Raw genomic sequence first — 26,555 nt, forward strand, 5'->3', positions numbered from 1 at the left:
CAGCAGCGACTTTTTTATTTTTTTCCAAATTTCTGTTTTCTCAGATTGCACAAAAATCCAAGATACCAAAATACTTTGCCAGCTTCAGGTTCAAAATAGCACATTTTAAAAAAACCTCAAGGCTTAAAAGTAACAGTTCCTGGGTAAGGCATTGGCACATGGCTGGGGTCCCCTCCTAGAGCCAGGAATAGAACCCAGGAGTCTTGACACCCAGCCCCACTGGCCTAGGACTCTAGACCCCACTTCGCTCCCAGAACTGGGGAGAGAACCCAGGTGTCCTGGCTCCCAGCACTCCCCTGCTCTAACCACTAGGCACCACTCCCCTCCCAGACCTGGGGAGAACCCAGGTGGTCCTGGCTCCTACTGCCCCCCCGCTCTAACCACTAGACTCCTCTCCCTTCCTAGAGCTGACTTGATTTGCTACCGCTTTCTCTGAATCCCTCCCCGTCCAGGGCTAGGGACCGAACCCAGGCGTCCTGAGTCCCAACTCTCCCACTTGTGGCCTTGTAGACACCCCTCCCCGAGGACAGAACCCAGGCGTCCTGGCTCCCAGTTCCAAGTTGACCACAGAAAGGTCCACGCCACCCACGTCAGCTCAAAATAGACAAGAGGTGGGGAACTGAGCGCTGCAGGCGTGACCCAAAGCACAGCAGGATCTACCCGCTGACTTCCACAGGTTCTGGATCACACGCCAACTCCAACTGACATCTCCCCTGCATCCTGCTGGGACCCCAAAGACTGGCTCCCAGCTCGCCTCCTGCTTTAAGCAACTACACCCCACTCCCCTCTCACAGCAGGGGATAGAACCCAGGAGTCCTGGCTCCCAGCCTCCCCTGCTCTAACCACTAGCTTCCACTCCCCTAAAAGCTGGGCAGGAAACCCAAGAGTCCTGATGCCCAGCCCACACCCTGGTTTAACCACTATCCCCCACTCCCTGCACCCCGAGTTGGGGACAGAACATAAAACTCCGTGAGGAAGCTGGCATCCAGCGGTTAGAGCGGAGGCGGCTAGGAGTCAGGACTCCTGGGTTCCACCCCGTCTCCGGCAGAGAGCGGTGCCTAGTGGTCGGAGCCAGGCCCGGCTGGGTTTTGCGGACACAAGGCACTCGGAGGAGGCAACCCGCCTCCAGGAACCAGTGCAGGACTATTGATCTAAAGGCATCAGTGCACGACCGAGAACCGGGGCCCAGCCCCTCAGCTCTGCTTGCCCTGCGTGGGGCCGTTGCGAGCCAGCAGGTCCCCGTAGGCCGCCTCCTCGCGGGAGAAGACCAGGAACTTTTTCTCGAGCTGGGCACGCAGGTAGAGGTAGTCCTGCTGGTCCAGGGCATGCCCGCAGCTCAGGTAGGCGGTGAAAAGGCTGGCCAGCAGGAGGCGGTCCAGGGACAGGCAGGGCACCACCCACAGGACCAGTAAGAACTCCAGGTAGACGGGGTGCCGCAGGTGGGAGTAGAGGCGCACCGCCCGCACGGATTTCAGGGCCAAGGGGTCGCCCATGCCCAGGCAGTGGTAATAAACCTGGGAGAGGGGGGCCGGGGGAGAGGTTAAGGGCAGACCCGGGAAGCCCCCCAAGATCTGCAGGTGGAAAGGAGCTGGCACCCCCTAGAGGTCCCACGTCTTCTTCCAGCCTCTCCCAGCCAACCACATCCCCAGCCTGCGGCCAGGTCGGAATACGCCCCCACGTATTCTTCCAACCTCTCCCAGCCCCAGCCAGATTGAAGCTGGGCCCCCCGCCGCTACTTCCCCGCCCTGGTGGCCAGGGGCCAAGCTACCTGCTTGACTCCCATGAGCTCGGCATAGTCGAAGATGAGGATGACGCTGAAGATGACCATCCAGGCGATGAAGTGCAGGATGAAGCAGGCGAGCGAGACCCAGGTGTCCCAGGGCTCCGTGCAGGCGTTCCAGAGCAGGGGGCCGTCCCGGACAGGCTGCCAGTACCGCATCAGCAGCTGCGGGGGAGTCCCAGGAGTCACCGGGTGCCCAGCCCTGACCTGCAGCCCCCTGGGAGCCCGGCTCTGCCTTCCCCCACCCCACAACCCCCTGGGAGCCCGGCTCTGTCCTCCCCCACCCTGCAGCTCCCCCCGGGAGCCCGGCTCTTCCCTCCCCCACCCTGCAACATGGACCCACAGCCTCCTGTTGTCCTCATCCTGCCCCCCAACTAATCGCCTGCTCTCCCAGCCCCGGGCACCCCCCAACCCTCGCCCCCGGCCTTGCTCTGTCTCCCCCACCCCACAACCTTGACCCCCAGCCCCCTGGGAGCCCAGGCCTGGGCTGCCCGCCCCCTGCAGGTACCTGCAGGGCCAGGGAGGAGCAGAAGACGTAGAAGGACCTCTGGAGCACCCCGAAGCAGGCGGCCGTCCAGCGCTTGGCCAGCGCGGTGGCCATCAGGCTGTGCTGCAGCACGAAGAGGGTCACTAGGCCCAGGTCCACGGCCAGGGGCCACAGCACCCGGGGGTCCCGCAGGGCAGCTCCCCACTCCGGGCTGGGGGCAGCCTCTGCAAAGGGGGGAGAAGGGGATGAAGAAGGTCGAGAAGGTACCCAGCAATGAGCCACCCACTGGCTCCCCCCAGTGCTCTCTGCCCCCCCCCCCGGTCTCCCCCAGCTCTCCCCTCCCCGCTCCTTGTCTACCTCCAGCTCTCCCCTCCCCCCCAGGTCCCCCCAGCTCTCCCCTCCCCCCAGGTCCCCCCAGCTTTCCTCTCCCCACACCCCTAGGTCCCCCCAGCTCTCCCCTCCCCGCTCCTTGTCTACCTCCAGCTCTCCCCTCCCCCCAGGTCCCCCCAGCTTTCCCCTCCCCACACCCCCAGGTCCCCCAGCTCTCCCCTCCCCGCTCCTTGTATACCTCCAGCTCTCCCCTCCCCACCCAGGTCCCCCCAGCTTTCCCCTCCCCACACCCCCAGGTCCCCCCAGCTCTCCCCTCCCCGCTCCTTGTATACCTCCAGCTCTCCGCTCCCCCCAGGTCCCCCCAGCTTTCCCCTCCCCACACCCCCAGGTCCCCCCAGCTCTCCCCTCCCCGCTCCTTGTATACCTCCAGCTCTCCCCTCCCCACCCAGGTCCCCCCAGCTCTCCCCTCCCCTCTCTCCCCTCCCCCCCAGTCTCCCCCAGCTCTCCCCTCCCCCCTCCTTGTCGACCTCCAGCTCTCCCCTCCCCACCCAGGTCCCCCCAGCTCTCCCCTCCCCCCTCCTTGTCTACCTCCAGCTCTCCCCTCCCCCCAGGTCCCCCCAGCTTTCCCCTCCCCACACCCCCAGGTCCCCCCAGCTCTCCCCTCCCCGCTCCTTGTATACCTCCAGCTCTCCGCTCCCCCCAGGTCCCCCCAGCTTTCCCCTCCCCACACCCCCAGGTCCCCCCAGCTCTCCCCTCCCCGCTCCTTGTATACCTCCAGCTCTCCCCTCCCCACCCAGGTCCCCCCAGCTCTCCCCTCCCCTCTCTCCCCTCCCCCCCAGTCTCCCCCAGCTCTCCCCTCCCCCCTCCTTGTCGACCTCCAGCTCTCCCCTCCCCACCCAGGTCCCCCCAGCTCTCCCCTCCCCTCTCTCCCCTGCCCCCCCAGTCTCCCCCAGCTCTCCCCTCCCCCCTCCTTGTCTACCTCCAGCTCTCCCCTCCCCCCAGGTCCCCCCAGCTTTCCCCTCCCCACTCCCCCAGTCCCCCCAGCTCTCCCCTGCCCCCCCAGTCTCCCCCAGCTCTCCCCTCCCTGTCTACCTCCAGCTCTCCGCTCCCCCCCAGCTCTCCCCTCCCACAGGTCCCCCTAGCTCTCCCCTCCCACCTCCTTGTCGACCTCCAGCTCTCCCCTCCCAACCCAGGTCCCCCCAGCTTTCCCCTCCCCACACCCCCAGGTCCCCCCAGCTCTCCCCTCCCCCCTCCTCGTTTACCTCCAGCTCTCCCCTCCCCACCCAGGTCCCCCCAGCTTTCCCCTCCCCACTCCCCCAGCTAGCCCCTCCCCCGGCCCCACACACCCGGCCGCGCCCCCCCGGGCAGCACGGCGCGCAGCGAGGCGAAGCGGATCAGCTCCACGACGGTGCCGAAGGTGAACAGGAAGCTCCCCAGGGCCGGGACCAGCAGCAGCAGCTGGGCCGCCATGGCGGGCAGGGAGCCGGGGCGGGACTCCGCTCTCCCGCCGCCTGGCCGGGCCCGCCCCGGGGAGGGGCTTCCCCCGGGATCCCCCTCCCCGTGACGCACCGCTAGGGGAGGGGCTTCCCCCGGGATCCCCTTCCCCTGTGACGTACCGCTAGGGGAGGGGCTTCCCCAGGGATCCCCTTCCCCTGTGAGGCGCTGCTAGGGGAGGGGCTTCCCCCGGATCCCCCTCCCCTGTGACCAAGTTTAGGGGAGGGGTTTCCCCGGGGTCCCCTTCCCTTGTGACCTGTGCTAGGGGAAGGGCTTCCCCCGGGATCCCCCTCCCATGGGATCGGCTTCCAGGGGAGGGGCTTAGGACCCTACTCAGGACCCCGCTCAGGATTCCCCCTCCAGACAGCTGGAGATACGTCAGAGATACCCCGGGACCGCCCCCCTCCCCTATAAACCCCTCAGCCCCATCCAAGGCAGGAGGGACTGCCTTCTAACCACCCCATGCCCCCCCAAGACTCCCTGGGCTCCCCTCCCATTGCCCCAGGCTCCTCTGCATCCCTCCCCTTGGGCCCCAGCTCCCTTCTTCTGTCTCTCACTCCAGCCCTGCCCCCCCTTGCCTCTTGACCATGGGGCCCTGGGTGGCCAACCACCCCGAAGGCCAGCCCCACGTTAACCCTCTCCATGGCCTCCCAGGCTTGTGGCTCTGGTGCCCTTTCTCCAGCCACCTGCCGGTGGGTGCTCTCGGCACACCATCTCTGCAGGGTGGCCGTCCGCAGGGCTCCGCCCAACCCTTCCCATCATGGTCTTTCCACCTTCCACCTGGCACCACGTGTGTCTGGGAAGCTCCTGGCCTGACGAGCCCTGATCTCAGCCGGGGCAGGGACTGTCTCTCGCTGTGTGTCTGTGCAGCGCCCGGCGCGACGGGGCCCTGATCTCAGCCGGGGCAGGGACTGTCTCTCGCTGTGTGTCTGTGCAGCGCCCGGCGCGACGGGGCCCTGATCTCAGCCGGGGCAGGGACTGTCTCTCGCTGTGTGTCTGTGCAGCGCCCGGCCCGACGGGGCCCTGATCTCAGCCGGGGCAGGGACTGTCTCTCGCTGTGTGTCTGTGCAGCACCCGGCCCGATGGGGCCCTGATCTCAGCCGGGGCAGGGACTGTCTCTCGCTGTGTGTCTGTGCAGCGCCCGGCACAACGAGGCCCTGAGCTCAGCCGGGGCAGGGACTGTCTCTCACTGTGTGTCTGTGCAGCACCCGGCCCGACGGGGCCCTGATCTCAGCCGGGGCAGGGACTGTCTCTCGCTGTGTGTCTGTGCAGCGCCCGGCACAACGAGGCCCTGATCTCAGCTGGGGCAGGGACTGTCTCTCACTGTGTGTCTGTGCAGCACCCGGCCCGACGGGGCCCTGATCTCAGCCGGGGCAGGGACGGTCTCTCGCTGTGTGTCTGTGCAGCGCCCGGCGCGACGGGGCCCTGATCTCAGCCGGGGCAGGGACCGTCTCTCGCTGTGTGTCTGTGCAGCGCCCGGCCCGACGGGGCCCTGATCTCAGCCGGGGCAGGGACTGTCTCTCGCTGTGTGTCTGTGCAGCGCCCTGCCCGATGGGGCCCTGATCTCAGCCGGGGCAGGGACTGTCTCTCGCTGTGTCTGTGCAGCGCCCAGCCCGACGGGGCCCTGATCTCAGCCGGGGCAGGGACTGTCTCTCGCTGTGTATCTGTGCAGCGCCCGGCACCAGGAAGCCCTGGTCTAACACCACTGATATCATTTTGCCTTTGTTACATTTTAAGGAGCAGCACCCGTATTAAACAATGATGCTGAAAGGAATTTACTATTTAAATAATAATACCTGGCAATACTAATAATTATTCAGTATAATTAATAACACTCTAGCTTCCTTCTTCTGATGGTTCAAAACAGCTGTTAATTAAATCCTGTGTTAGTACATAAGTGACTGTTCTGATTTTATAGACAGAGAAATGGAGGAGGAGTGGCCAAGCCAGGGGTGTGAGAGGTGACTCACAGCCAGGGGCACCCATTGGTGGTGATGGGGGAAGCTTTAGCCATGATTCTCTGGGTAGTAGGCCCTTGAAAGCTCTAGCTTTCCAACAGATAATGTCACAGTTGGCTGAGAGGAGTCCTCCTCGGATCCTTCTCTAGAAGGGTGACTTGTTGGTCTAGGGACGTAATTGCCCCTTAGGGTGGGAGAGGTCCTTGATTCAAATCCCACACCAGCTCTTCTCCTAGTGGGAGGATAGCTCAGTGGTTTGAACGTTGGCCTGCTAAACTGTGGTTGTGAGCCGCCTCCTTGAGGGATTAGGATGAATAGATGTCAGGGATGGTGCTTGGCCTTGCCAAGAGGGCAGGGGACTGGACCAGATGACCTTCCAAGGTCCCTGCCAGCTCTAGGAGCTGTGTATCTCCAATTCTATAAAAAGAAAGAGGGGAGTGGGGCCTTCTGGGTTACCTCAACGCAACTCCATCTGGGTTCTATGTAGGAACGTCAGGAGGACCAGACTGGGTCGGGTCAAAGGCCCATCTAGCTTAGTGTCCTGTCTTCCCACCATGACCAATGCCAGATGGCCCTCTGGGAGTGAACATACCAGGCAATCAGGGAGGGATTTGTCTTGTCACCTTCTCCTAGCTCCTGGTCAACAGAGGTGAGGGACATGCCGACCGGGGTGTGGGGTTTCTGCTCATGCTGAGGGACCCTGTTCTCCATGAACTTATCTAGCTCTGCTGTAGCCTTGGCCTTCACAACATCCTCTGGCAGCCTGAGAAGAAATGCTTGCTGTTGTTATTTTCCTTTTCAATCTGCCGCCTAATTAATTTAATGGAGTGACTCCTTGTTCTTGTGCAAAGTCGCAGAGGGGTAGCCATGTTAGGCCAGGTCTACACTACCGGGGAAGGTCAGATAAAGGCGGGAGGTCAGCAACCCCCGGCGTGGGTGCCAACAGCGGCACTCGAGCCCATTTGCGTTGGCACATGAGCCAATTTTCATCGGCAGGGGAGCCGGTTTTCATTGGCAAGCCAGGCAGGAGCTCAGCCCCGTCCCTGCTCCCCCGTGCAGCCAGGAGCTTGCTCAAAGTTTGTAGCTTAACGAGAGACCAGCTCATGCTACCAAACGCCACCTACGCGGAAAAGACCTACGTCTTCGTTTACTTGTGAATGAAGCAGTTGTCAGTAGGACTATTAGTACCACATTTTCCCACCACCGTCCGGTCAGCAAGGCATCCAGGGCAGCCAGCCGCTGTGAGGTCTTGGACCGCAGCTGGGAGATTTGCTCTTCCAGAGCATTGTCGTCACCAGCGTCATCATTACGATGCTGAAGCATCACCGAGCTTTGCAACCGAAGGCAAAATTGCGCAACAGCCGAAACGAGGCGGGTTACGAGTTGACGGGAGTTTCCAGGCTTGTACTGGAAGGTCGCAGCGGGATCTCCAGTTCGCTTTCACCTGGTTACTCATGCTCCTCCGAATTCTGGGACAGTGCTTTGCAATCTGGGATTCGAACATGAAAGGCCCGCAAGCCACCGGGGCCAAGGCACTGTGGGGTAGGTACCCACAAGGTGATGCTCACGCTGTCGAACTTGAACGAGGCGATGGGGAGACGGAAACTCGAGGCGGAAAAATGGTGGGTCAAATTTCAAGAAGCTTTGTGGATACTTCATCCGAATTCATAAGAATATTTGGCACTGGTGAGGCCACATCTGGAATATTGTGTCCAGTTTTAGGCCCCCCCGCCAGCATAGAAAGGATGTGGAAGTTCTGGAGCAGGTTCAGCAAAAGGGAACAAAAATGATTCAGGGGCTGGAGCACAAGACCTATGAGGAGAGGCTGAGGGATTTGGGCTTGTTTAGTTTGCAGAAGAGAAGACTGAGGGGTGATTTCACAGCAGCCTTCAACTTCCTGAAGGGGAGCTCTAAAGAGGAGGGTGAGAAACTGTTCTCAGTGGTGTCAGACGGCAGAACAAGGAGCAATGGTCTGAAGTTACAGTGGGAGAGGAGTCGGTTGGATATTAGGAAAAAGCTGTTTAACCAGGAGTGTGGTGAAGCACTGGAATGTGTTACCCAGAGAGGTGGTGGGATCTCCATCCCTGGAGGTGTTTAAGTCCCGGCTTGCCCAACCCCTGGCTGGGATGACTTAGTCGGGGTTGATCCTGCTTGAAGCAGGGGGCTGGACTCGATGACCTCCTGAGCTCCCTTCCAGCCCCAGGGTTCTGTGATTCTATGAAATTTTGCTTCCGTTCATACTGATAAATCCCCTTTCAGCAGGTGTAAGAAAATAAGCGTCGACTGTAAAACTTTTATGAATCGGTCTAGAAATGCAACACCACAGACATAAAACCGGTCACCGATTCCAGCATTTGTACGAGCCTGAGACCCAGCAGCCGATGGCGCTGGCCCCCTCTTACGAAATGTCAGGCCTCTGCTTTAGAGGCTAATGGATTTGTTAAGGCATAAGCTTTTGTGGGTAAAATCAGAAGACGTGGGTTTTACCCATGAAAGCTTATGCCCTAATAAATTAACTAGTTTCTAAAGTCTCACAGGTTTTCCTAGTTCTGGTGTGATTCGAAGGTGTAAATAACACATCCTTCTTCGACTTTTCCACACTGTTCATTATTTAATCGACCTCGGTCATGTCTCCCCTTCAATCATCTCTTTTCCAAGCTGAAAAGTTGCAGTCCCTTTAATCTCTCCTCCGACGGACTTTTTTCTATTGCCTGATCCGTTCTGTTGCTGTTCTCTGATCTTTTTCCAAGCCAGTGCTGAAAAGATGGGAGACACCTGGTCCGAACCGGAAAAGATCGCCCAGGACAGGGTGATGGTCAATGGCCTTGGCTCCAAGATGTAGGAGCAGAAGAAACTAGTACTGCCACGTCCCCAAATTCTGTTCATCCTTTTGATTGTCACTAAGCCTGGAACAGATATTTTCAGACAACTTTCCCCCACGATGCCGAGATCTCCTTCTGGATGGGCTCAGCTAATGGAGACCCCATCATTTGTCCGTAGAGCAGGGTCTGTGTTTACCACTCTGCCTTCCTCTGCACTGATCAGCGCTGAATTTCCCCGCTTTTGCGTCAGCCCGTCATTGGGAAACCTCTTTGCCGCCTTCTTGGGACTTCACTGGCCTGGATCAACTTTGGATCGGCTGCTGGTTTTGCCACCTTTCTCTCCAGATCGGGCACGAATGGGCTGAACCGCTGCGGTCCCAGGACAGACCCTTGGAGGACACCATCAATGACTTCTCTCCACCTGGGTTCCCTGGCTTTCCACCGGCTCACCTGACAATGTTTTGGGGATCACCTAATGAGCCGTCGTTTATTTGAATGACGAGCTTTTTATGATCTTAATCACCTGGCTTCTTTATAAACAAACACCCTGCCCCAAAGGCTCTCTGCTTTGGAATTCATCCTGGATCACGCTCAGATTGTGTTCCGGCTAAAACTTTTGTCTGGGGCTATGGGGAATAAAACTCTGGCACAAAACTGGGGGGCTGCAGGCCCACCCAGTCCCCCTGCATAATGCCCCCTGCTCCCAGCCACTCCCATGTTAACTCATTAGACCTCACTCCCCTTCCAGAACTATGGACGGGACCCAGGAGTCTTAGAATCACAGAATCCCAGGGCTGGAAGGGACCTCAGGAGGTCATTGAGTCCAGCCCCCTGCCCAAAGCAGGACCAACCCCAACTAAATCATCCCAGCCAGGGCTTGGTCAAGCCGGGACTTCAACACCTTCAGGGATGGGGATCCCACCACCTCTCTAGGTAACACATTCCAGTGCTTCACCTCCCTCCTGGGGAAAGAGTTTTTTCTCATATCCGACCTACACCTCTCCCCTCTGTAACTTCAGCCCATTGCTCCTTGTTCTGCCATCCACCACCACTGAGAACAGCCTCTCTCCAGCCTTGTTAGAGCCCCTCTGCAGGAAGCTGAAGGCTGCTATCCAATCCCCCCTCACTCTTCTCTTCTGCAAACTGAATAACCCCAAACCCCTCAGCCTCTCCTCACAGGGCTTGTGCTCCAGCCCCTCAATCATTTTGGTTGCCCTTGGCTGGACCCTTTCCAATGCATCCATGTCCTGTGTATACTGGAGGACCCAGAACTGGACACAATACTCCAGATGTGGCCTCACCGGTGCCGAGCAGAGGGGACCAACCACTTCTCTAGCTCTACTGGAAATGCTCCTCCTCATGCACCCCAACGTGCCGTCAGCCTTCTTGGCTACAGGGGCCCACAGCTGGCTGATATCCAGCCTCTTCCACACTGTAATCCCCAGGTCTTGAGTCAGGGCCTCTGCTGCTCTGACCACTAGTCCACACGTCCCTCTGCTAAACTGGGGCTAAGGAAACCATAAAGACCAGATTTACGAGACGATTCCATTGCTCAGCTAACCTCTGCCCCACGTGCAGCCAGACTGGGCCTTCCCAGCGGCCGTTGGGTATATGTTCCCGTCCCTCAGCCCCGTCTGCCCTGGAGCTTCTGTCGCATTCTCCACTCACAATGCGGCTCAGCAGCGTTTAAGGGGTTGACTCCACAGGGGGTCCCCTACCAGCTCACTCCTCCCCTATACAAACCTCAGATCCACCTCGCCCCCGGCTGAATGTCATCTCCATGGCCAAGAGCCTTCTCGGAGACTACCCCCTCCTCCAACCTAAACAGCAGAATCCCACCCGCTTCCTCTCCACATCTGCCCTGCCAGACCCCCTCCCTGAACTCTTCTGTGTCCTTGCCCTGTTGCAGCCAGGCCCCTTCTTCCCTGTAATTCTTTCTATCCACGGGCAGAATAAATTTTCTTGCATACACCCAGATGTGCACCAGCCTTAGACACGCAGGCTGCCAGCAGTGGCATTCTGCATCACAGTGGGGGGGTATTTGAATCTCCAGGGCGGCCTCCCCCGTGGTCGGCTTAGTGGGAACACTGACAGAGTCCCCTCCCAGCCGGGACCTGGTTCCCAAGCCCCTGCGCCTGGTCCCTGTCTGCGTCCCAAGGGTTAACAGCATTGGAATGACAGGGTGCTGGGTGATTATCCGCCTGGGCTGATCCCAGGCCTGGGTGAGAGGCGGGAGTAGGCAGCCGGCGGTATAAATTACAGAGCTGGGAGCCGGGACGTGACAGCTGCCTTCTTTCCAGCCCGCCGAGACAGAATCAGCCACCGTCGCCCATAGAGGCCTCCAGGATGGTTGGTGGCGTCCCTGTGCGGCCGCCCCGTGGCGCATCGGCCATGAGCCTCCTGGTTCTGTGTCTCCTAGGTAGGTCCTTGCGGCCGCCACTTATGATGTCAGTGCCGGCTGTGATGTCATCAGCCCCCGTGGCTGTGAAGTCACAAACAGGAGGGGATCAGGCGGCAGTGGCGTGCGCAGGCTGGGAAAAGACACCCCACCCCCGGAAGTTACTTGAGTAAAACTGCCACCGCTTTCATGCCAGGATATTCAAGTACTTTTACTCAAGTAAAAGAGGGACACCGGTGAGTTGTACTTAAGTACACCCCCCAACAGCTGTTACTTTTACTTAAGTAACTTGGGGGGGCCTTTTCCCACCTCTGAGGCATGTGGATTGGGGACGGAGCTGAGCAGCGAGGGAGGTGGCTGGTGCAGAGGGGATCCCAGCAGAAGGACAGGTGGGTGGTGGAGGGGACGCAGGGTGGGGAGGGGTGAATTTGGGATGGGATCCCAGCACAGGGGCGTCAGGCGGGGTGGGAGCACATGCAGGACTCCTGGAAGAATCCTAGCAGCCAAATCAGCCCTTGATGCCAGCGGATGTCCCGGGAGGAGCCAGTGTGTCCCCATTCTCTTGTTTACAGCGGGCGGGCGTGGAAGTTATTCATCCCGGCCTGTCCAGTTTTTACGCCTGGCTTGAGCTTCGGCTTCAGCTGGGGTAAAACTCCGGAGCGCTCGGTGACTTCAAAAGCTTGTGGCCACACCCAGGGTGTGCTTGGTAATTTGGCTCACCACCAGCCGAGCCAGGAACTGGGAATGGAGCCCAGGAATCCTGACTCCCAGCTTCCCCCGCTCTAACCACTAGACTCCAACCTCCTCCCAGAGCTGGGAGGAGAACCCGGGGGTCTGGAATCGCACCCAGCCACCTGCTCTAACCACTAGACCCTACTCCTCTTCCATAAGAGGTGCAAAGCTGGCACAAGGTGCGCGGGCAGGGGCACACAGCAGGGCGATCACCATTGCAGTGACTTAGCCAGGTCAGTGGAAAGATACCCCCCCCCTTCCGCAGGCCCCCCCAGCAGCAGGGGTTGGAGGAAGGTAGCAAGTGACCGGGGGGGGGCCTGGCATCTACCAGAGCCTGGCGATGCCCAGTCGCAGCTGCCGGAGCTCTGCCGAAAAGCATCGCTGAGTTGAGAGACGTTTTCCATAGGCCCCGGCAGGTTCCGGGGACGGGCGAGTGGAATAAATTTTATTCCGTGCCGGGGTGCGGGGGAAGCGTACCACCCAGAGAAACTCACGCTGCCGGCTGTGGGCGCTTGGCTCGTCAGCTGGGACCTCGGCAGGCCGGTGAGTCCAGTTCTCTGCCCTCCTGGCAGGACCCAGCATCCTCCCTGACCGATTTCTTTTCCTTTTAAGTTTTAATCTCCCCTACCCCCGGCCTGTGAAAGACGCGCCCCCCACCCTCCCCGGGCTGAGCTCCCAAGCTTCGGTTTAGAAGGCCTCTGCTCTAACCACTGCACAGTCCTGCCTTGAAGGAAGTGCTGTAGTGGATGTCAGCTGGCTTTGGCGAGCTGCTATGCATTTGTAGCTCAAGACAGTGGACAAAAAGAGCATTCCCTGCCCCCTAGGCCGGGCAAAGCCACCTCCTTTGGGTTACGTTTTTATAGCAAGTTACGGATCCCTCCTCTGGTGACTCCCCCTGAAGTTACCCAGTTACCACCTTGGGCCAGGAGCTTGGGGACCACTATCCATCGGGATCTCAGTTTAGGCCCGGGGTGGGCAAAATCAGCCGGCCCGGCTAGCTGATGAGCAGAGCGTGCTTGCTTGCAGCCGACAGCGTGAGCTCGGCTGCCCCATCCTCCCACCATGGTCTGTCTGTAGCCCAGCTGCCCCTGTGATTCTCCTGCTAGCTGTCTGAGGGGTGATAGAACCCAGGAGTCCTGGCTCCCAGCCTCTCCCCGCTCTAAGGCCAGACTTCCACTCCTCTGGGCAGGGTCGGGGGGGGAACCCAGAAGTCCAGGCACGCAGCTACTTGCTGTAACCACTAGGCCAAACTCCCACACCCCTCCTGGAGGGTGTGAGAGAGCCCAGGATTTCCAGCTCCCAGCCCCCCTGCTCTAACCACTAGACTGGACTGCCTCCCGGGGGGGGTGATAAAACCCAAGAGTCCTGGCTCCCACTGCTCTAAGGCTAGACTCCCCTTCCCCTAGGGGCAGAGGAGAACAGAACCCATGATTCCCAACTCCCCCACGCTAACCACTAGGCTACACCCTCACCCTTCTCCCTGTGGGCTGAAAGAACTCACGAGTCCTGGCTCCCAGCCTCTCTCCACTAGGCTCCCCCGTCCCCAGCAGGGGAAGGTAACCCTGGACTTGATCCCGTAGCAAATTTCTGTCCATGCGACACCCCACATGCAGTGAATGCAGCTGCGATGCGTGCAGTTTGACCTGGGTGGCTCTCGCTAGCTGGTGGACCAAAGTCTGGGCACCGTGTATGAAGTAAGCAGGAGAGTTTATTACCCACAGCGCTGGTGAAGGGCTACTTCCCCCCATCAGGACTCAGGGAAGCACTGCCAGACAATGTTACAATTGATTATCTAGATTATTGATGCGTGGGAGAAAACTACCATGTGAGTATCACCCACGCCTGGATAGCTTCTAGCAGCAAGATGAAACGAGCACAATAAGCCAATCATCTAAAAAGGTTACAGAATATCCCTGCCCCCCACTTACAGAACATTTTATCTCCAGTACAAGTGGTTTTCCTTAACAAGTTACCTAAACAAAGCAAAACAAAGTAGCAGAACCGGAGCACTTTGAAGACTAATGAAATTATTTATTCGGTGATGAGCTTTTGTGGGATAGACCCACTTCTTCAGATCAATCTCATCTCCAATCCAGACTGACATTTCTCAGTACAGAGGACCAAAAAGACAAAAAAGTTGCAATTAAAACAGACAAATCACATAGCATAGAAGAAACGGGGAGAGAACTGGGGGCATGGTAATTGTCCTGTCTGAGATAATTACAAGCATCAAAGGAAGGGAAGCAGTCCTTGTAATGGCTGAGGTAGTTGATCTCTCTGTTCATACCATGGGTTAATGTGTTGAATCTGAATACATACTCTAACTCACAAATCTCTCCCTCTATTCTGTTTTTAAATTCTTTTCGCTCTAGGGCACATATTCTCAGGTCTTTAACAGAATGGCCCTCTCCATTGAAGTGTTCACTGACCCATTTATGCGTATTGACTTTCTTGATGTCTGCTCCAGGTCCATTTATTCTTTGGCAAAGGTTTTGCCCTGTCTGTCCAACGCACACAGTGTCGGGGCATTGTTGGCATGTAAGGACGTATATAATGCTGCTGGAAGTGCAGGAGAATATGCCCTTGATCTTGTAACTAGCATGGTTAGGTCCAGGCATGGTATCCTCAGAATAAATATGTGGACAAAGTTGGCAGTGGGGTTTGTTGCAAGGAAAAGTTCCAGGACTCGTATTACTGTGGTGCAGCCTGTGATTGCTGGTGAGAATCTTTTTGAGGTCAGGAGGTTGTCTGTATGAAAGGACAGGCCTGTCACCTACAGCCTTCCTGGGGCGTAGCATCCTGATCAAGGAGAGGTTGTAGATTTTTAATGATGCATCGCAGGGATTTGAGCTGGGGGCTAAAGGTGATGACAAGTGGTTGTCTCTTGTTGATCATGGGCCTATCTTGAAGTACTGGTTTCTGGGACGTTTAAAGCAGACATTTAATGACATCTATGTGTCTAATCGGATTAACGACGCGTCTGCAGGAGTAATGATGGCGCCTTCCCACAGGCTTATCCAGGGGTGTGTTAGCTAGAAGATTAAAGCAGAAGAGACAGTAACAGCACAGGGCAATAACACGTTTGTTTTGAGTACCAGCCTGGGACAGCGAATGGGACGGAGCTGCATCCTGGTTCTCACTTGCAGGGCCTCTTCTTGGAATGCGGTTCTTGGGGCAACTATCCCTCCCTCCAAACTCCAAGGCCCTGGCCGAGATGGGACGGCCTTCCCTGGGTCTCGTGAGTGAGATGGGGTGGAGGAGGCTCGTGCTAACGGGGCTTCTGAACTATAGGGCTCTCGGCCTACTCCAGACTTTGGGATTCGAACGGGGGGGTCTTTAGCAGAATACCATAACCTGCCTCAGACATTTCCAACCTACACTAGCTCTGGGGGCAGAGTTAAGGGTATTTATTTGACCTCTCTATTTCCTGCTACTAAGACATCATGGGAGCGGCTGGAGGTGGAAGGCCACACGGTACCCACGGGCAGGCTGAACACCGCCATACTCAGACTGATGTGCAAGCAAATAATCTTTCTGTTTCCCTCCTAGGCTCATTGTCCAACGGCATCCCATTGGAAAAAGAGCCAGAGCTGGACCCACTGCCGGCTGGCGTTGACCCCAACATGCAGCCGGCAGGGATCTTGCAGCCCCAGGTCCATCCACCAGGGAACGAGGTCGGTAGTGGGCTGGGGGCATTGGGAAAAACCTGGACCGGATCGAATGAACAACCTGGGCCGGGATCATATGGGATAGATGGACCTGGAACCTACGGAGGAGCTGGGAGCGGATCCTCTGGAGGAACTGGGACTGGGATGAATGGACAGCCTGGGCCTGGATCGTATGGGATAGACGGACCTGGAACCTACGGAGGAGCTGGGAGCGGATCCTCTGGAGGAACTGGGACTGGGATGAATGGACAGCCTGGGCCGGGATCGTATGGGATAGACGGACCTGGAACCTACGGAGGAGCTGGGAGCGGATCCTCTGGAGGAACTGGGACTGGATGGTCTGGAGAAACCGGAGGTGGATCCTCTGGAGGAACCTGGACCGGATCAGATGGACAACCTGGCCCTGGATCATATGGGATAGGTGGGATTGGATCACCTGGAGGACCCAGGAGCGGATCCTCTGGAGGAACTGGGACTGGGATGAATGGACAGCCTGGGCCTGGATCGTATGGGATAGACGGGCCCAGGGCCTATGGAGGTCCTGGGAGTGGCTCCTCTGGAGGAACTGGGGGAAGTACCATGACTGGATCCATCCTTGGAACTGGATGTGACCCCTACCTAGGAGCTAGACCAGGCTCATGTGAAAATCCTGGGCCCGGATCACCAGGCCCCGGCGTGCCCGGGGGAGCCAGGCCGGTTATAGCCGGGTGGTGCTGCCAGCCGCCGGCCAGGAGGCCAGGCCTGAGCTACGTCATCGTCATGAACCGGCCCCGCGCGCACCCCCGGCCGGTCTATAGGAAGCCCGGCCTGCCCTTCGCCCCAGGTCTCCAAGACAGGAGCAAAACGGCCGGCAACGACCCGGTCCAGTCCGGGGACTCGGAGAGCAACTCCGGGAACGTCCAGCCGGGGCAGGGGGCGGACGGACACCAGCGCCCACACTACAAAAACCCCGGCATCCCCTATGTGCCGAGCATCTCCGAGCTGCCCGGCTACGCTGGACGGACAGTCTACGTCAACAAGGGGATTGAAGGGGGAGTGGGAGTGGGAGCGGGAGGGGTGGGCAAGCCAGTTACTTCCAAACCCCTGCTGCCCAGCAAGCCGTAGGCCGCGGGGTGTCAGGGGAAGGCGGGGTGGGACAGCCGGGAACCGAGAGGCAGGACACCTGGGTTCTGTCCCCAGCCATGGGAGGGCAGCGGGGGCTAGTGGTTAGAGCAAGAAGGGCTGGGAGGCAGGGTTCCTGGGTGTTCTTCCCAGCCCCGGAAGGGAGCTGGGCGCTAGTGGTTAGAGTAGGGAGGGGCGGGAGCCAGGACTCCTGGGTTCTGTCCCCTGCTGTAGGATAAGCGTGAGGTCTAGTGGTTAGAGCAGGGGCCAGGGTTGAGACCCTGCACTCATGCACCCCCCCGCTCTGCTGTTGCTTTACCACGTGCTCCTGCCCAGCAAGGTTCGTGCCTCAGTTCCCCCCTGTTGTGTCCCCAGGCCTTTTGCTCAGCACTGAGCTGCAGCCAGGGGGTAAACCTTTGTTCCCACTGTGTAAATGTCCCATCCCGACCCCTGCATGATCTCTCCCTGCCCCTCCGTGATCTCAGGGCCCCTGGCGGGGGGTGGGCCACCTATAAATGCTTCCAATAAAATCCATGCACCATCAGGTCATTTCACTGATCTCCAGCCTTCGGCCACAGCTCTGGGCAGGGCAGCTCTGTCCCTCCGTCCCCACCTGGGTTCCAGGCACTGCCAGCAGCAGCAGAGGGGAGGGGGGACACTGGGGTCCACCCACGACGCTCAATGGAGGCTGCCGGCTGGTCCTTTCCAACGCCGGAGTCAGGGGGGTTTGGGGTGAGAACTCACACACTTGTTTCACGCATGAGTGGGACTGTCAGATTGGAACCGGTTCCCTCTAGAGGGGCCAGGCCCTGCCCCATTCCCTGTCCCTGAGCCAGCCAGGCCCTGCCCTGGGCTGGGGGGAGCCGGTGAACCTAGAGGGGCCAGGTCCTGCCCCATTCCCTGCCCCCTGAGCCAGCCAGGCCCTGCCCTGGAGCTGTCTCAGACACGGAGGACCAGCCGCTCCCCTGCCCTGGGTCCAGGCAGGAGGCTCTACCCCCCGTCCCGGCAGGGCTCAGAGGCACGCCCCGCTCCGGGCAGGACAACTGGGTAGCGTTGACCCCCAGACTCAGGACAGAGGTAAAGAACAGCCCGCGTGACGCTGGGCGACGTTCCCAGGTGCGCGGGGAGCTCAGCCCTGAGTACAGCTTCAGCTGGGGGCTCGCGTCCAGCTCTGGGCCCCACATTTTGGGAGCGAAGTGAAGACCTGGGAGACAATCCGGAGGGGACAACCCCGAGGGAAGTTCTGGAGAACCTCGGCGATGAAGGATGCTCGTGTTAAGCCGAGAGCTGCTTTCCCCAAGGATCCAGCCACAGCGGTTGCATTGACGGTTCTAGGAACGATGCACCGGGGGAGGGTGATTAGCATACGTTTGCATATCATTATCAGGCAAGGTTCAGCACTTATTGGACCAGGGGCGTCTTGGCCCACAAAAACTTCGGCCCCCAAAAAAAACCTGTCGGTCTGTGAGGTGCCTCGGGACTTCTCGTTGTTTTTGTGGCTACATCTCATTAGAATATGTCCCGCATACTATTAGCATATGCTTATGAGCCCCCTTAAAGCTGGACTGGTGCATCAGCTCTTTGGGTAAGAAGGGCCGGGCTTGGGAAAGGGAGCCGGAGCCAGGGAGAGGGAAAAACCTGTGGGGAGGGGTCACTAAAGCCCCCCTGGTGGTGGGGCAAGCAGCTTTGGGGGGGCCCCAGGAGCACACGGAGGTTCTGTCCCTGCCCTCACCTGCAGGCTGCACCCCGTTATTCCCATTGGCCACAATTCTGGCCAATGGGAGCAGCCGAGGCGGGGCCGAGCACTGGAGACATCTGTGCCCCCGCCCAACAAAGAGGAGCTGTGCCAGGGAAAGGCCCCAAAGCGCTGGCCCCTCCCACATGGTAATACCGCCCAGACCCCGCCCACACCCTGCTCCTCCCCCCCCACCAGACCCCGCCCCCCACTTTGCTCCTCCCCCTTCCTCCCAGACCCCACCCCCTACTCCTCATAGCTAGAGCAGCAGGCAGGGAGTCAGGAGGTCCAGGGTTCGAGCCCCCCTCTTTGGGATCGCTCCCTCCCATAGGATCTCCCCCCCCCAGGAGAGGCGTGGGAACGTAACCTAGTCTCAGGTTCGAGCTCCCCCCCCCACGGGCTCTGCCCCCCCAGGGAGGAGGGTGCGAGCATAGCCAAGTGGTTAGAGCAGCAGGCTGGCTGCCCCCCTCCCTTGGGTGCTGTCCCCTCCCCAGGGAGGGGGTGGCAGTATATCCTAGTGGTTGGAGGTCTTGGGTTTGAGTCCCTGCCTCCCCCTGGGGTTCTGTCCTCACCAGAGTGGGAAGTTTAGGTTGGACATTAGGAAAAACTTCCTAACTGTCCCAGCAGCGAAACACAGGTGGGATCTCCATCCCTGGAGACCTTGAAGAGCAGGTTAGACCAACACCTGCCAGGGATGGGCTCAATGGCGCTCGGCCTTTGCCCACGAAAGCTGATGCTCCAACGCATCTGTTAGCCTCTAAGGCGCCCCAGGACTTCGCGTTGTGTTTGGTGCTGCACAGCAAAGGCGAGTGCGGTTTTATCTGCCTGGCTCTGCGCACCAGCCGCCACTAGAGGGGGAGGAAATCCCACGCTGAGTGAAGTCAGTTATCGCTCAACGCTTCTGCAGGAGGTTTTAGGCTTTCAGCCACTCCCAGCCCCGCCCCCCGTAACTATCCCTGCCAGGCCGAGGAAGCGGGGTGGGTGAGCGGGGGGCACCCTGGGAACAGGCCAGGCGTGGGGAGGACTAAGCCACAAACAGGGCTCATTTTTCTGAAGCTTAGATCAGGGGTGGCGACTCCCGGCACTGGTGCCGGACGCGGCACTGGTGCCAGGAGCTCAGCCCTGCCCCCGATCCCCCGCTGCAGGCAGGGGTTTGCTCAAAGCCATGCTGCCGGCGGATTGCCACCCACCTCTGGATGGATAGAGTCCTGGACTCCTGGCTCCCAGCCCTGTGCGCTAATCGCTAGGCCAGACTCCCTGGTGTCCTCCCCAGCCACCGAAGGGAGTCCGGCCATTCGCTTCTTTTGTAGACATCCATGAGCCCCAGGGCTCCTTGAGAGCTCGTTTGTGTTACAAACGGTTCTGGTTCCCTTCTGGCAGATGGGGAAACCGAGGCACAGAGCGAGCAAGGCCGCGGTTTGCCCAAGGTCACGCAGCAACTCTGAAACTGACCTGGAAATCACGCCCGGATCTCCTGAATCCCAGCCCAGTGCCCGAACTAGAAGGGCAGCAGTCCCACACAAAAACACCATCCACTTGGGACACCTGCTCCGGGAATGGCCTTGCCGACTTCCCTTCCCCAGGGCAAATCCAAGGGTCTTGACTGTAATCACGACCCTGGCTGTGGAATGGGGAAACTGAGTCACTGTCCGAAGCAGTGCCATATCTGGGGGAATAAGATGAGAACTCAGGTCTTTGATGAAGTAACAGAGCCAGGGCTACACAGGTGCGTAAGGCCCTGCTGGGGCTCTTTTCAGGTAACTGTTCCAGTCTTTCTTCCGAATTGAAGATACACATCTCCTAGAGCTAGAAGGGAGGTCATCTAGGCCAGCCTCCTGTCAGGACCAAACCCCCTTCTTGGCATCTATTTGCCTCCATCCCTAAATGGCCTCCTTAAGGATCAAGCTCACAACCCTGGGTTTAGCAGGCTAACGCTCAAACCTCTGAGCTAACTCCCTGCTTCCTAGTAACATCTTCAAGGACTGAACACGCAACCCTGGGCTTAGCAGATCATTGCTCAAAGCCCTAAGCTACCCTCCTTCTCTCCCAGCATTCAGCATTGCATTTATTTCTCAGCCATCTAGCGGGGCCTTACAGGGCTCAGACCTGGCTCTGGCCCTATTCTTCACAACCAAGGCACTGCCCTGCAGTTCGTTTCATCACAGAAGCTTCCCGGCTGGGAGATTTCACAAGCTTTCCTCCTGCCTCCAGCTCTGTATCCAACCGCATACAGGTGACACAACCTGGATATAGACCCCACCAGCCAGGGAACTGGGTATCTGTAACTTCCTGCCTGGAAGGAACATGACCAAGGGCTGTCACTTCCTGGTGGAGTTAGTGAGCCTCACGATTGTATGGACGGCAACTTTAATCAACACACTCAAGTCCTTGGCTTTGGTCCGTAGTGACGGCTCTTCTGAGGGCACCGGTTCTCAGGAGACACCACGTGTGCCAGCTGTCGGGGAAGCGGCAGGCCTCTGTACAACTGAAGGTGCGCCTTGTGTCACCCATAAATCGAGAGCCCTGGCCGGCGAGTTCCTGGAGCCTGCAAATCACCTTTCCCCAAAGGAAACATCAACAGGTCTCTCCTCCACAGGACTCACATCCACAACCCACGTTAGCAGCCACCCGCAGTCCACAAATCCAGACCGGCACCTCGCGTGGATGGAGCTTAGCTCCATGGGGTCAGTGAATCCAGACCCACAGCTGGTGTGGATGGAGCTTAGCCCCATGGGGTCAGTGAATCCAGACCCACAGCTGGTGTGGATGGAGCTTAGCTGCACAAGAGCAAGGAGGGACCGGCCTGGGAAAGGGAGATGGAGCTGGGGGTGGAGGGGTGGGAGTAGACGAATCCAGATCCCAGCTGGTATGAATGGAACTTGGTTCCATAGGTATCAATGGAAGGGAGTGAGGACTGGTGGTTAGAGCAGGTGGGGCCGGGAGCCCGGACTCCTGAGTTCCACCCCTCTCTGGGTGGGGAGCGGGCTGGAGTAATAAGAGTGGGGGGGGGGCTGTTTTCTGTCGTGGTTTCATCACCCCCTATCCCCCTGTGACACGCCGCCTGGAGGAGGGGGCGGTGGCTTCCCGAACAACCTGTCCCTCTCTGCTGAAACAGGACGGGAATGTGCCAGCCCCTGCAGCCGACACGCCCCAATCCGGGATGCCGGGGAACTGCCTGTGCGGCGGGGGATAAAAGCAGGCCCGCAGCTGTCTCTGGCTGCACTGCTATCGCAACAGCCCCCCAGCCTGGCCCCCCAGTCCGGCACAATGATGTTCAGGCAGGGGTGGGTCCCACTGGGGCTGAGAATGAGCATCCTTCTGATTGCGTGTCTTCAGCTGCCAGGTAGGCACCGCCCCCGGGAAGGGCAAAGCCGGGGGGGATCCCTGGGCAAATCCCTGCATGCTCACTGGGGTGCTGCCAATCAGCGAGGTGGGGGGTGCTGAGTAGAGGGGGATCTTATGGTATTTCACTGGCGAGAGTGGGGGTGGCTGGGAGCCAGGACTCCTGGGTTCGTCCTCCAGCTCTGGGAGGGGAGTGGGAGCTAGTGGTCAGACTGGGAGGGGCTGGGAGCCAGGACTCCTGGGTTCTTCCTCCAGCTCTGGGAGGGGAGTGGGAGCTAGTGGTCAGACTGGGCGGGGCTGGGAGCCAGGACTCCTGGGTTCTTCCTCCAGCTCTGGGAAGGGAGTGGGAGCTAGTGGTCAGACTGGGAGGGGCTGGGAGCCAGGACTCCTGGGTTCTTCCTCCAGCTCTGGGAGGGGAGTGGGAGCTAGTGGTCAGACTGGGAGGGGCTGGGAGCCTGGACTCCTGGGTTCTTCCTCCAGCTCTGGGAGGGGAGTGGGAGCTAGTGGTCAGACTGGGAGGGGCTGGGAGCCAGGACTCCTGGGTTCTTCCTCCAGCTCTGGGAGGGGAGTGGGAGCTAGTGGTCAGACTGGGAGGGGCTGGGAGCCAGGACTCCTGGGTTCTTCCTCCAGCTCTGGGAGGAGAGTGGGAGCTAGTGGTCAGACTGGGAGGGGCTGGCAGCCAGGACTCCTGGGTTCTTCCTCCAGCTCTGGGAGGGGAGTGGGAGCTAGTGGTTAGAGCAGGAGGGGCTGGGAGCCAGGACTCCTGAGTTCCGTCCAGAGGTCCCTGAAAGCTGAGAGCTTGGGTGGCTGCCCAGGGGAGATTCAAGTGCTGCTCAGCTGATTGGCAGGGTGCCCCCAGCCGGCAGCCTGCGCCCCTGCTCAGAGGGAACATTGGCTGCGTCCCCTGCTGTGGGTGGGCAGCAGAGTCTGGTGGTTACAGACTGAAAATTCAGATTCCTTTCCTCTAACAGGTCAGGGCAGTCGGGTGCGCCAGACCCGGCTCAGATCAGGCAGCTGGTTCACACCCGTCTGGGCCACCAGCGAGACGCAGAAACTGGTTCCTCAGCTCTGGGCGGGTGGGTGGTGGGAGGGAGCTTGCGCAGAACTCAGGCTCTGAACTCCACTGAAGTGGGACGACCAGCGACGGTCAATCCCAGCAAGACAGCAGAGCTGATTCTGGGAGGCGTTCGCAGGAGCGTGGGGAAGCAAGACATGAGAAGTTGCTCTTCCGTTCTGCCCGGCGCTGAATGGCCCCTCACTGGAGTTTGGTGTTCAGTTCTGAGCACCGCGTTTGGGCAAAGATGGGGAGGAACTGGAGAAGGTCCAGAGAAGAGCACCAAGAATGATGGAAGTTCTCGAGAACATGAGCGACGCGGGGAGGCTGAAAGAACTGGGCTTGTTTAGTTTAGAAAAGAGAAGGCTGAGAGAGGACATGATAGAGGTTTTCAAGTTCCTCAAAGAGGGTTACAAGGAGGAGGGAGAAAACTTGTTCTTGGCCTCTGAGGACAGGACAAAGAGCAACGGGCTTCAACTGCAGCCAGGGAGGTTTAGGTTGGACGTCAGGAAAAAGTTCCTGACTGTCCGGGTGATTAAACACTGGAATAAATTGCCTGGGGAGGTGGTGGAAGTTCCATCCCTGGAGATATTTCAGAGCAGGTTAGAGGGACATCTAGCAGGGATGGTCTAGGTGGCGTTTGGCCCTGCTGTGAGGGCAGCGGACAGGATTCGACGACCTCTAGCCCAGCGGTCCCCAAACTTTTTGGCATCATGCCCCTCTCTTGAATTCTGAGAAACCCTCCTGCCCGCCCGCCTCCCCTTTACCGTCTTCCGACCCCCCTTTAACCAAACCTTCAACTCCTCGTCTCAAACCCTCGACGTAAGACCGTCATCGGGAACGAAAGATGAGCGCAAATTGCTTCTCTCGGCTCAGAAACGCACTAGAAACGGGTCTGAGCAGCAGAAACAAACGTGAGCTTCGTGTGAAAGATGCTGCTGCATTTTCTCCGTCAGCTGGGAAATGCGAGGAGACCGACTTTGGACCACCAGGCTAATGGTGCGGGCCCCAGCTTGCGCCTGAACCCTGCACTGCTGGGGCCGCCCGCCGGAACCCCTCCCCTCCCCCAAAGCCAGGCACCCCCAGTCCCCATCTAACCCCACCTTCACTCCCCTTTTCAGCAGGCAGCCAGCTCCACCTGGGCCTCCGCCGGCTCCCTGCTTTTTCTTTCATGCATTTTTTTAAATCTGACTTGCTTCAGACCATGCAAGGGCCCCTCCAGGCCTGAGCGCACAAGCTGGGGTTTGCAAGGCGAACGCTCCCACCCCTGAGCAATTCCCTCCCCGCCTCAGCACCTCTTGGAGAGTCTCCTGTTCACAGAATCACAGAACCCCAGGGCTGGAAGGGAGCTTGGGAGGTCGTCTAGTCCAGCCCCCTGCTTCAAGCAGGATCAACCCCAATTAAGTCATCCCAGCCAGGACCTTGTCCAGCCGGGACTTAAAAACCTCAAGGGATGGAGAATCCACCACCTCTCTAGGCAACACATCCCAGTGCTTCACCACCCGCCTGGGGACGTAGTTTTTCCTAATATCTAACCTGCACCTCCCCCTCTTCAACTTCAGACCATTGCTCCTTGTTCTGCCATCTGACACCACCGAGAACAGTTTCTCACGCTCCTCTTTAGAGCTCCCCTTCAGGAAGTTGAAGGCTGCTATTAAATCACCCCTCAGTCTTCTCTTCTGTAAACTAAACAAGCCCAAATCCCTCAGCCTCTCCTCATCGGTCTTGTGCTCCAGCCCCTGAATCATTTTTGTTGCCCTTCGCTGAACCTGCTCCAGCAAATCCACCTCCTTTTTATACTGGGGGGTCCAAAACTGGACACAATATTCCAGATGTGGCCTCACCAGTGCCGAATAAAGAGCAATAACCACTTCTCTAGATCTGCTCGAAATGCTCCTCCTAACGCACCCCAGTATATGCCGTCAGCTTACTTGGCTACAAGGGCCCACTGTTTACTCATATCCAGCCTCTCATCCACCAGAACCCCTAAGGTCCCTTTCCATCGTACTGCTGCTGAGCCAGTCGGTCCCCAGCCTGTAACAATGTTTGGGATTCTTACGCCCCAGGTGCAGGACTCTGCACTTCTCCTTATTGAACCGCATCAGATTTCTTTTGGCCCCGTCCTTCAATTTATCCAGGTCCCTCTGGATTCTCTCTCTACCCTCCAACGTATCTACCTCTCCCCCTAGTTTTGTGTTCATTCCTCCCTGGATCGTATTTGCTGCTTGGGTCACAGCGTCCCACGGGGAGCTCCTCTTTCCATTGCGCCGGGAGCTGTACAAACACAGACCCCGGCCCCAGTGGGACGTCACTGGGTACCGTCTCACCGGGCAACTCTGTCTCCCCTTTGTGGTCCCTCTAGGTGTAAAGCCCAGGGGCGTCCCGCGTTCGGAGCTGGTGGCTGGGTCCTGGGGGCAGCTGATGCACCTGGAACCGTATTCCTCAGAGGAAAAGGTGGTGGAATTCTTCAAGCCGCTGGTGCAGGTCCTGCGAGGGATCCCAGCCCCGACGCTGAACTCCTCGGTTGGTGCCTGGTTCTGTTTGCGGAATCTGCTCAAGGCAGTGAAGCAGAAGTTCGCTCCAGGGCCGGAGGAGCCCTCGGCTGGCTCTGCACCAGAGCCGAAGCCCCATTCTCCTACGGTGGTGGGACGGGAGCCGCCTGTCTCTGGTCTGCTCGGGAGACCTGAACTCCCCTCCTCTGTCCAAGCACCTCACACTGAGCCCCACGTCTCCATCCAGCCCCGGAGGGCAGAGCCGGGGAGCTCCTCCCAGCCCGACCCCGAGGAGCTGGATTTTGTTTCCGCGGAAGAGGCCTGATAGCGGGGCGGGGGGGGGTCAGGACTCCTGGGTTCTAACCCCAGCTCTGGGAGAGGACTGCGGGGGTGGAAGTCAGGCCTTCTGGGCTGTTTTCTTGCCTCTCATGGGGGATGACTGAGGTCTGGTGATTCGCCGTGGGGCTTTTCCAGCAATCCTACTGTCCCATCCCCCTTCCCCACGCAATCCATCTTCTGCTTCTACGTGCCGTGCCTCAGTTTCCCCGCTCTGATGCCTGACTCCCAGCTGCCTGTGTGTGCCCAGCCAGGACACGGTGCCGGTGCTGGTGGCTGTGGGGTTCCCTGGATAACCACGTGTGAAATGTCAGCTCAGTAAAAGCCCTGAACCCTAGACATGGCTCCTGCTGGTGCTGTGAGCTGGGGACAGACCGGGCTCTACCAGAACCTAGCAGCCTCTGGGGGTGGGTGGGTGCCCCCCCAGGCAGCTCTGATGGGAGCTCCATCCCCCAGTTACCCATGGGGTCCCTGCCAGCTGTGGTGGGCCGGCTCCTCTCTCTAGAAAGGGGAATTCACCCGGCCCTTTAAGCCACGGCACGAGGCTGGCTAACGGCTGAGCTGGGCTGAGACTCGAGCCAAGCCCCCTCTCTTCCACTCCGCAGCCCCCTACCCCAAGGCGCACCCCGGATTTCCCCCTGAAGACACCCCAGGAGCCAATCCGATAGTCAGCTAAGAGAGGCTCAATCGTCTCGGGAAAGAACTGAGTGCACGGTCAAAGCGAGCCAGCGTCTGTACGCCACCCAGTTAGGCCAGGGGTGAGCAAACGTTTAAGCCAGGCCCCACTTTCCATCCCTGCACCTATCAGGGTCCCTCAACCTGTTTA

General features: G+C 59.0%; 1 protein-coding gene across 1 annotated transcript; it reads right to left on the minus strand.

Moving 5' to 3' along the window:
- On the minus strand, positions 1 to 4,137 carry NRM (nurim). Its single transcript, XM_075016379.1, has 4 exons — positions 3,944 to 4,137; positions 2,289 to 2,491; positions 1,769 to 1,945; positions 1 to 1,514 (listed from the first exon to the last, which is right to left on the minus strand). The coding sequence occupies exons 1-4, from the start codon at positions 4,065 to 4,067 to the stop codon at positions 1,194 to 1,196; spliced, it is 825 nt and encodes a 274-aa protein (XP_074872480.1). The 5' UTR covers positions 4,068 to 4,137; the 3' UTR covers positions 1 to 1,193.
- Between the last annotated feature and the right edge of the window lie 22,418 nt (positions 4,138 to 26,555).

Source organism: Carettochelys insculpta, chromosome 22, assembly GCF_033958435.1.
Source record: "Carettochelys insculpta isolate YL-2023 chromosome 22, ASM3395843v1, whole genome shotgun sequence".
NCBI classification, from domain to species: Eukaryota; Metazoa; Chordata; order Testudines; family Carettochelyidae; genus Carettochelys; species Carettochelys insculpta.

Coding starts and splice junctions, on each gene's coding strand:
- NRM (XM_075016379.1), bottom strand. CDS start 4,067: ATGGCGGCCCAGCTGCTGCTGCTGGTCCCGGCCCTGGGGAGCTTCCTG. Junction 2,492..3,943: donor GCCCGGGGGGGCGCGGCCGG/GTGTGTGGGGCC, acceptor CCCCCTTTGCAG/AGGCTGCCCCCAGCCCGGAG. Junction 1,515..1,768: donor AGCTCATGGGAGTCAAGCAG/GTAGCTTGGCCC, acceptor CCCCTCTCCCAG/GTTTATTACCACTGCCTGGG.